Raw genomic sequence first — 10781 nt, forward strand, 5'->3', positions numbered from 1 at the left:
TTGTTAAAGAAAAAAAAAAAAAAAAAAAAAAAAAAAAAAAAAAAGGTAAAATGGGGGGGGGGGGGCGCATAAAGTTACAAAAACTAAGAGCTTCTAGTGTTGCACTCACCAGTCAGTGTGCTGATCATCAACCACCAGCAGGATCTTGGGTTTGCGTACCGCAGGCTTGGCGGGCTGACCGCCTCCAGCAGAAGCGACCTCAGTTGCCGCAGTTCCAGCTGACTTAGCGTGAGCAGCGGCGGCGACGTTCTGGGCCATCTGGGCACTTTTCACCACGCTGGAGAAGGAGCTGAGGAAGCTCCCCGAACCCGCTGCTGAGGCCGGGTTCGGGCCTGAACCCAAGCCCGAACCTGAACTCAAACCCGAGCCTGAGGTCTGGCTCGGGAGGCTCGGGGGCTGACGCCTCTCGGTGGCCGGGGAGGCAGGAGATGAAATGGATGATCCGGGCGGGGCTGGCCTCTGCAGATCCATCATGTAGCCATTGGGCAGGTTGGCCACGAAGCTGCTGTCAGACAGGCGCCGGCGAAGGTAGTTCATGACGACGGGCTGGTGGGTCGGTCAGGCCAGAGGAGGTGAGGGGAGGAACAGAAATCCTACAGAACGACACAGACACACGCACACACACACAGCGGCTCTGTTTACAGTCAATGCCGGCGAACACAAAATTCAGTTTAATTAAAAATACTGAGGTCGCTAATTTCTCTCATTTTAAAACCTGGTGATTGTTTTTGTTGGGTATATTTAAAGTATTCAACAGAAAATGCAGTCCAGGAACCTTAAATAGGCTAGCTAGCCGTAATACCGCCTCCAGCAGAGGCTACATCGTAAGGCATTAGCTGGTGCTGGCAAAGCAGCCAATCGAGGAGGGAGCGCCATTTATTTTCCTTGGCAGTGATTGGCTGACAGAGCTAAGGAAGACGGTAAGTGTTACTTTCTGCTGTGGTGCCAAGACGGTGATAAGGGCATAATCAGTGTTTGAACTATCAAAATAGCCAGCTATTAACTAACAGTGCTTGTAATTAAATTTAGGACCTATATCTCGTCAGAACGAGAAAGTTAAAACGAGAAAATAACGATTTGCAAAACATGTAAAAAATAGGAAACTCTTGTTTTCTAAACAAGAAACTTGTCGGTTGGAAGTTTACTTTTACAGTCAGGATTTGTTGAAAAGTCACAGGGTCTCACACTCTCTTTCCTCTCTAAAAATCCCAAGAGGTTAGTCTTTTTAATATTACAGCTTTACTCATTTAAAAAAAGATATTTTGGTTTTAAAGAGATAAATATCGTGATAATGTGTTTTCTTAATCTCATTAAAACAGTGTTTGTTTGTTTTTTTGTTTAAAGGAGAATTTTGGTAAAGTATACCAATTGCTAAAGAGAACCATTTCAGATCAATATGCTAAAGCTACATTAGAATTATTAAGTTTTGGCTTTTTGACCAGTTTCGTTTGTTCGTGCTCGGCTCTGCAGCACACTGTGTCTGTGAAGACGGTTTCTCCCGAAGGTCCAGCTCCAGTTAGTGAAGGCGTCCCGTCCTGTCTCTCACCATCTGGTTGCCCTCAGAGCATTCTGGTTCTTCGGTCCTAGCTTCAACAATTCGACATGACGTGGAATCTGCTCAGCTGTGTGAACGCGCTGCCAAATAATTCAGTGACACAGAAGTGATAATGCGGAGCTGGATGAGATCCACAGTGACGTTCTTTATAAAGCGTAGAGTTCATATGGAAAGATGTAGTTACATAACATCTGTGATGCTGAGGAGAATCTGGAGCAGATTAGTGAGAACTACAGTACTCTACAGAACTACAGAACAACTACAGGCTTGCTAACAGAGGGGAAAGGGAACCTTTACACCTGATTAAAACTGAGCTGCTGTTTTAAAAGACGTGGCGTCTCCTCTGTGTTTTGTGGTTAAAGACGGAGGAGGAACTTGGAGAGCAGCAGAAGCTGGACGAGATAATGGAGGTCAAGTGTTAAATCATCATGACAAGTTAATCACCACCAGTAATTGTTTGATAAGAGTGAATCTAACCTCATCGTCTACAGACTGGAGACAGAAATCTCTCTGGGTAAAAGGTTGGAGCACACCTTCCCTTCAGTGATGGATGTAGGAGGCAACATGACCACCTCCTAACGCCATGTCTTCTGGTGATTGGGGGGAATAAACTCTTTCAGGTTTCTCAACCATATCTTTGTTTTATGAAGATCTGCCCAGCATCACAAACATTAGAATAGTTTTCATCCTGATGGAGAGTCATCCTGGCCGAGTCACAGCAAAACCAGCCTGTTCCAAAGTAATCCACACCATGTTTTTGTTTTTGAGCAAACTTTTAAATGCCCCAAAAAAGAAGATTCGAATTAGGTGTGTCGCCTTCTGCTGGTTTGGAGTGAATTAATCAGTCTATGCAGAGCATAATTTCGTCAGATGCTGACCATACTTATGGCTTAGTTCCTACACAGCAACGTAGATGGTAGTTGATGTAAATGCTTAATGGTAGCTGTTACCACCAGGAGAGACAAAGCCAGGCACTGGGTTTTGGTTGGGGTGTTACCTTTTCACATGAGGTCAAGGTTTGAACAATTGAAAACTACATTTGTATTTATGTAGTCATGTCCTGCTTTTAAAACTTGTAAAGCCAGAGATCTTTAAGAATGACAAAAGCATTTGACGTAAAAATCTATTTGAGCCCTCTTCAATCTCCAGTGTGAGATGATTGGATGGTGGGGGATGGGGTGAGGTGGGAGATAAATTGCAAGCATTAAAAGTAAGTCATCAATACGGAGACTAAATGCCTGAGTTGTGAAGTGTGGAGAATTTGCAACATAACTCAAGACGACAAATGTGTGTGAGTCACACTTTGTACTGATATGAAGGAGCTTGACACCCAGTTCAATGCTGACAGTTTACAACTAAGCTTTGAGTCTAATGAGAATTATCAGACTGCCACCGCGCACAACCAACAAGCCTCTGAACAATTCAAAACTTTTCTATGCAGATCGTCGCCTAAATACTCAAACTTCATCCGACAACGCTTCTGAACATTGTCGGATGCGTTAACATTCAACATATCAGCAGTTGGGTTGAACAGTGGTTCCTGTCACAGAGTGACATCGTCTTCCCATTTTGGCTGATCCGTCATAAAGCTTATAACTTGAGTCAATTTAGAGGAAACTGCAGGAAAACAAACAGAACAGCTGAAAGTGACAATTACAATCATGGTGACTGTCAGTGTCGCCACCAGAGTGATAGAAAATCACTATCATTGCTCCACTGGTACTTTCTCCTCTTCCTTAACACCCCATAAGCTGCTTTCTGCTGGAGCTGGAAGCTGTTAAAGCCGCTTCGTCTTTGCCTCTCGGCTCTCTGCTGAATATCCACAGTGGGAGGAATCCACAGGAGGCCTTGCTGCATTACAGCCAGCCTTGTAGCAAGCAGAAGCTTTAGCAGACTTTGTCAGCAGAGAATGAACAGTGGAAAGAGGACAGGTTAACTCTCTATTGGATTTAGGTCTCGACTTTTGCTGGAGAACTTTAATCACACCATTATGCTGTGATCTAAGCCAGTCTTTCTCAAATTGGAATTTATGTCTGCAGGAATAATTTTCAGTTTCTCTGGATGAGCTGCAGAACTGTTATTGTTTATAGAACCGCCAACGTCTTTTTGTGATTGACATTTTTAAAATCTGGAAATAATTCAAAATGTTCCAAGTAGACTTGCTCATGGCTTTGTCGCGACCAGGCACATTTACAAAACAGAACCACCCTTCTCTTTAGGACGAGCAAAGAAGACAATAAGTGAGTTAAGATACTAATATTTTCATTGTATTATTTTCTGAGAGTTATTGTGTAATTGTGGGGCGCAATTTTAAGGTAGGTGGTCCGTGAACGTTTGCTAAACATACTAAATGGTCTTCAACCTGACAAAGTTTGAGAAACACTGAACCAAGTCCTTCTATTAAGTCCTCTCTGCTGGATGAGAAAGCTTTTGTTGCCCTTTTCTAGTGGTTGCATTGCTGCCATCGTACCAGTTCTACGTGCTTTCAGTGCTGCAAGTTCTGGCACCAATACGGTCATCTCATCAGAAGCTCATGGAGGCCAAACATCAATCAAAAACTTGTGGATACCAGATTTAAGGTTCTAGAACCAGCTTTGTGTTTGATGTGTCTGAATTAGGTCCATGACCTTGAGCCAGAAAAGGGTTTCATGCCCTGTGTGGGTAGGGGACAAGGTCAATCAATAAAGAAAAACCAGAACCAGAGATGCCAAGATCCTATATGATACTTGATGTTCTGTTTCCAGAGAACAGAATGTGAATCCAACCCCGTACAGTGTGGATTACTTAGAGGAAGGATTCGAGAGGTGCTAACACACTGACAGCAGACAGGGGGGGCAGTAATCACATGGTTCACTCTCTAATGATGGGGAAGAGCGGGATAATGCCGCAGTAGACTCTCGAGCCCCCCCTCCCCCCGACGTACAGCGTGCCTTCTGCTATGTTCAAAATATCTTGTAAGTGAAGAAACCCGCAGCTCCTTCCCGCTTCACTCGCTTTGTATTTTTTTTCTTGTTCTTCACATCCTGCCTGTGAATCCGTTAAAAGTAGCACATAATCCTAATGGCTGCTGTGTGAAATTGCACATCGAAGCCTGACAGCCGTTGATTAGCCAGCAAAAGCAGCACAACGTCCATGACATCCTCCAACATGGACTGTTCCTGTGACATGCTAGTGGAGCATGAAGTGTTAGATTATAGCAGTGGGGTAAATATAGATCTAACATGATAAATGCTTTTTATTTTTCCTGACATTCTGAGCTGATGGAGTCGGTCGGAGCGAAGGGTCGTCGGCAGGACGGCGGGTCAGAAACAGGCAGAGGAAACTGAGGAGAAGTGGGAAGACAGCAGAGCCTGATCCAAAAAGAAGAGGAGGTGGTAGAAGCCTGCCCCTGGGCATTATGGGAGATTATTAATAAATGTGTGGGGTCCGCTGCCAGATGGATTATCACGACAGTTTCTATTTTGGAGTTTTACAGAAAGATCTTCTTAGATTTAGAGCTCCTGTAATCACTGCAATTACATTTAGAGAGCAGATATTTACATCCATTGAATAAAGAGACACTGGAAACTTTTTCCCTTCCCATCTGACATTAAAATCAGACTTTTACTATTTTAGGTTAACTTATGTTACTGAAATTCTTTGTATTTGTTAAATGTCAAGATAATAAGAGTGAACTTCTACTCTTTATTCGAATTCAGAATTTTATGGCATTACAAAGCCTTTAAACAGTTTGGGGTTTTTGTCACAAAGTGCCTCATATTCCGCCGTATTTTTCAAATAAAGAGATTCAGACTGTAAAGGTAAACTTCCGACCGCCAGAATGCTTCTGCAGCCACTTGGCAGCCCGGGTCTTCCTAGATTTTTGCTTGGACATGAAGGCCAGTCGGACCTCAAAGTAAGACACTGACCTCATATCACCACGGTGACGTCAACAACATGACTCATCACCGTTTCTCTGCTTTAATCACACAACTACTGATGTTGCACAGAAAAAGAAAATGGAGACAAGAAAGATGCTGCTCACCAAGCACTTCCATCCCCACATATTGTACATGTACCAACATTTGATCTAAAAGAATCTGCTGGCCTATATTTTCATTTAACACCTATTGATTACTAAAAGAAACAGATTGTAATGACAGTATTAGGAGTATCCAAGGTCTTATTTTGCTGTGTTACATTGCCAGTATTTAGGGCAAGTCGGTCGTGTGTTGACTGAAACATCTGCACACCCGCCTCTACTGCTCTTATGTAATCATTGTTTTGACAGCTATTTTAATGAGGGATTATGGCTGTTTTCTAAATCTGCATACTCATGACAGGTATGACTGTGATATTAATTTGAGTCTTTTTTTTATTCATTTCAGCCTTTGTCCAATGAAACACCAATGAATTGGGGTTTGTGATGTTCCCTCTTCAACCATCCAATTTTTGTAAATTGTTGCTGAACATTTGGACACACGTAGCCAGAACATCATGATCTCTATGAGTTCTACTGTATGAAACTATTTGAGACGGTCTGGAATAAAAAAATTTAAAAAAAAAAGATGAACGCTGAAGCAGAATGAGATGCTGAAAGAGTAATATCTCATAATTCTACAACGGACTGGCAGAAATCTTATGAATGTGAATTTCTTGACCTGGGAAAGTCCTCAAGGCAGAGGCTTTTGGATTTTTGAGATGCTGTATGGTGATTTGTACCTGTAAGAAACCCCTCAATGGTTTGACCTTCCTGTTCCTCTTGCCACTCTTTGGTCCTGCTCTGCCGCCATGATGCCGTCTTTCAAATCCTTTGGGATTTGGGGTTGAAATTTTGGTATTTTTTATTTTAGTTTTAGATTTTCTCAACAGCAAACATATAGGGTGCATTCACACCAGCCCTGTTCAGTTCACTTTAATTGAACTCTGGTTTGTTTGCCTGGGAAGTTCGATTTGTTGGGAAGGCATGAACACTAAGCAGACCGAAAATCACTCCAAAGGCAGGAAGTGGACTATAGTGCAGGGCATTCTGGGTAATTACAGCCAAAACAAACGTGCATGTCTAGCACTAGCAGTAGAAATGTCTTGTTGTCTTTTACCAAAGACAAGAAAGAAATCCTACAACCACTAAAATCTGATGCCACTCCGTTTTTGTTTCCATTCCATGAAGAAGGAAGTCGAACTCCGGGACTTCTTCAGAGGTTTTTGTGTCATTTCCTTCAGTAGTTCTTGTTGCAGCATCACCACTAGCGATGGGGGAAGAATGGGTTTTTCAAATGGTTCATTTGACACACTGCAATGTGAACGTGAACCACACCAAATGAAAATGGAACAAATGTTTCAACTTTCACCAATCAAACCGAGTCTACCTGATTATCAGGTAGGAAAACATCCTACACTTGTCAACCAATATGTCCACAATGAATGACGCAGCATAAATGGTCAACGTCCTCCACTTCCTCCGTGCCTTTGCTCGTTGGTGTCTGGTTGCTGCAGGGGGCTCTGTGGAAGCCTGCTGTTTCTTTTAATGAGCAGTATAAAACTTGTAAAACACTCACTTGGGAGGACTCCATTAGACGTAGGGTGTCAGTAGTGCACTGAAAGAAAGGCATGGTGTGCAGCTACTTTAGCTTCACTGACATTTTCAACAAAACAAGAAAAACAAACAAGTTTATAGGAATAAAAATCTTTCCAGCTCATGTTTTTTTTTTTCCTTTTGTAAATGCGTGCTCTGTTCAAAGCGAGAGGAGCCGGCAGTGATGAGAAAGACGCCACTGAACTGTGAACTGTTGTCGACTGCAGAGCCAGAACTAGCTCTGCGACACGACAGAGCGTCTCCTGCAGCACCGGCAGGCCGGCGAGGCGAGGTGTCACAGCCGAGTCCCCACACAATGACCTCCCAGCACTTCTCACAGCAGACGCCACATTAGTTCAAACACACACACTGTAAAAAAAGACACACACACTTCTTTGTCCCTGCCTGGAGGCAGAGGACTGCTGCAGTCATAGGAAAGCTTCATTAGAAATCTAAGAAAAGCCTCTGATTAAAAGTAAGAGCTTTTAATCAGAGTTAGAATAATTAACAACAAAAAAAAAGGAATTCTCTACTAGATCAGTGGAAGATCTGCTGGAGGAGCTTAACTGCAGGTTTTTTAGGGAGTCGAATTTAATTTGATGATTCTGGGAAGTCACTGAGGAAAATATTGGCTTTAAAAAACAACTTCCAAATTTACCTACTTAACGACCCACAGTGTCAACTTCCAAACAAATATGCATTTGTAGTAGAGGATGGAATTTAGTGTATCATCTATAATTTATTGCAAAGAAATTCTAGGAATTTAGCTTTGTTGTTGTCTTGAAAGAATTAAACTTAAACAGACTGACAGTATTATCAGACGTTAATTTTACCGTTTGTCCCACGAGAGCGTCGGTGAATATCAGTACGTTAGAAAACGTGAATAAATGCAGCCACTGTGTGCAGCTCAGTGATGTAACGGGTGTCCTGGAGAAGCCGGTTTGAAATGGGAACGTTTTTCAGAAACAGTGTTTGTGCTGCCATGAATCAGTGGCATCAGCAGAGGAAGTCCACAGGGTGGACAGACGAGGCCGAGAAAAACTGTAGGTAAACACAGCTAAAATAAAAAACATTAATGATTTATATGTATATATATTTAAAATATAATATATATATATTTATTGGTTTTTACATTTATATCTTCATAGAATAATACTGCAAGACTATGATTTTAGGCTTAAAATTTTCTTGGAAGGGAAGGCAACAGGGTGGTCAGCATTTTTACAGAAGGGGCCATAACACTGTATGGTGACTGTAGTGCATATTATCCACTCTTAAACTGTCCCAACTTATCCTGAGTGGTTGGTCACTTGTTGGTATTAAATTTGGACAAAAAGGGTTGGTTTTATTTCATGAACTCCTCCTGAAGCCAGAAGCCTGTAATCATTAACACACACACACCAACACACACACACACACACACACACACCTCCCCGTCCCGTCCTGCTGGGGAGCATCTGCTGGCTTAAATGTAGATAACTGGTTATGGGCAGAACATACCTCAGCCTCCTGATGGCCCCATTAATATTTCATGAGTGACTTTGGGAGTATGACATCATCATCAGCAAATATTAGAACTGAGCACAGATATTAAATTCAGTGTGCGGCTGAAGCTAAACTCTGCACAACAGGTTAGAAATCTACGTTTTTTGGTACCATAGAGTTACATTTACACGGATTAAAAAAACACATCGAAATTTAAACAAGTCAAACTGAAAAAACGGTCTTTTAAAAGTTCTAAGGCAGCTAATATATATATATATATATATATATATATATAGAAACAGATCTGAAGAAAAAATTCAATATCAAAAGATTAAGGATTTTTTCTTATTTAATAAAGTGAAACTTAGATGTCATATAAATTTGTTTCTTGTAATTTGGATGATTATGGTTTATAGATTATGAAACTCCTAAATTCAGTGACTCAGAAAAAGCATAGTCATAGGAAGTTGAGTGGAAGGAAAAGATGTCCTAGGAACAGGTACACCAGCAACAGGGAGAAATGAGAGGATTGTCAACCATATCCTGAAAATCCTTATTGAATATGAAAAATATGGTACAAAATCCTCAAAGAGGTTTACCCCAAACATACTGACTGTTCTGCACGCTTAATAGAACCAGAGTTTCAAGTAAAATATGAAATATCACTTTAAACTCATTTTAAAGGTGAACCAGAAAGCAAGTCTAATTGACTGCTTATCTGAAACTTAAAAATGATAGTCAGTACAAAAATTTAAATATTTTAAGTAGCATTTTTCATCTCTTTACTTCTGCTGACTTCATCCAATTAGCAACTCAGTGAAACTGAAAGCAGCCAGCTTACAGTCATTCACTCACTTAATAATTATTATTATTATTATTTGGTGATTTTAAGGAGAATCCAAAGTGCAGCAGGACGAGTTGATGAAGACAGTCCAAACGAATACAGAAGTAGGGGCAGGTGGAAGGGGCAGAGCAGGATAGACAAGAATCCAGGTGAGAACAGATATGCACAGAGGTAACCAAGGTAACGAGGAACAGCTGGAACTAATTACAGAGGAGAGACAAGAGCTGAAGAAAAGAAAAATCAAATATATAAATAAAACCCAAACAGAACAGTATCAGCATCAACACTGAAGGCTGTTAACAGCATTTAGACATGACAGACAAAAAATATGACAATATTTAACTTCTGTATTTGTTTCTGCTCTACTCTGATTAGCTGCAAACGTCAAAACGTCTGTAAAATCAAAGTGAAATGAGATAAAAGATATCCACCTCAAGTAAGACGCTGACTGTGCGCAAACGCTCAACAAAAACCCAGTTAAGAAGAAAATACGATAAAAATCGGAATTATTCCTTTGAGCTGCCGCATCTCGGCACAAAGGTCAAATATTCCTCCAATGAAAATAAAAGTGACGTTAGGATGATTAGAAGTGACTTTCTGAGCTGGATGAAGATGAAGCAGCAGCAGCAGCAGCTCACCGGGTCACGGTGATGAAATGGAGCCATGCCCCCCCTTCTCCCCGCTCCCACAGGAGGGGAGTGTGCGGGACTGTGGGCTGCGGGGCCACGGCGGAGGGAATCCCCGCACTCTGTGCCTCAGACAGGCTGAGCAGAACCCAGAGTCCCGGAACGCGTCCCGGCCAAGCAGAAGCCTGGTTCCAGGAAAGCACGCTTCTTTCTCCAAACAGCAAACCTCGCGACAGGGAGCGATAAAACACAAAGGCTGCAAACAAAGAGGCGGTGCGCGGATTAAATGCGCAAAAACGCGCAATTTACCTGAGCGACTGGTGAAGATGAACAAGTGTTGGATGATGACCCTTCTTCTTCTTCTTCTTCCTCGGATGATGCTGATGATGCTGCTTCTTCTGCTCTCCGATCCGTGGTCCTCCTCAGGTTGTCAGCCAAACCCCTTTCTCTCTCTCTCTCTCTCTCTCTCTCTTTCTCTCTCTCTCACACACAGGCACACTCTCTCTCTCTCTCTTTCTACAAGGGATGCTGGGAACGTGACGAGTGTACTGGATTCATTACTGCAGTCGGTTCTCGCAGCTGATTGGCTGATGGATTAATTAAGAAATTCAAAGCAAAAAATCATACACGGTTCTGTTTATTTATGAACGTGCTTTGTCTTTCATTGGGATTTCATGTGATTGACCAAGACTATATATATATATATATATATATATA

General features: G+C 41.9%; 1 protein-coding gene across 2 annotated transcripts in view; it reads right to left on the reverse strand.

Moving 5' to 3' along the window:
* The window catches only part of LOC106945276 (synapsin-3-like), a 56041-nt gene extending 45520 nt beyond the window's left edge, over positions 1–10521 (reverse strand). The window contains exons 1-2 of one of the 2 annotated variants that reach the window (XM_015028838.1): positions 10374–10521; positions 110–593 (exon numbers count right to left, since the gene is read on the reverse strand). In XM_015028838.1, the coding sequence (XP_014884324.1) occupies positions 110–537 (428 nt within the window). In that variant the 5' untranslated portion in view covers positions 538–593; positions 10374–10521. Of the gene's footprint in view, positions 1–109; positions 594–10076; positions 10330–10373 lie in introns of those variants that run through there. The other variant, XM_015028839.1, reaches the window with a different exon arrangement.
* Between the last annotated feature and the right edge of the window lie 260 nt (positions 10522–10781).

This window comes from Poecilia latipinna, unplaced genomic scaffold (genome assembly GCF_001443285.1).
Source record: "Poecilia latipinna isolate Pla-1442-1.1 unplaced genomic scaffold, P_latipinna-1.0 Scaffold137, whole genome shotgun sequence".
NCBI classification, from domain to species: Eukaryota; Metazoa; Chordata; class Actinopteri; order Cyprinodontiformes; family Poeciliidae; genus Poecilia; species Poecilia latipinna.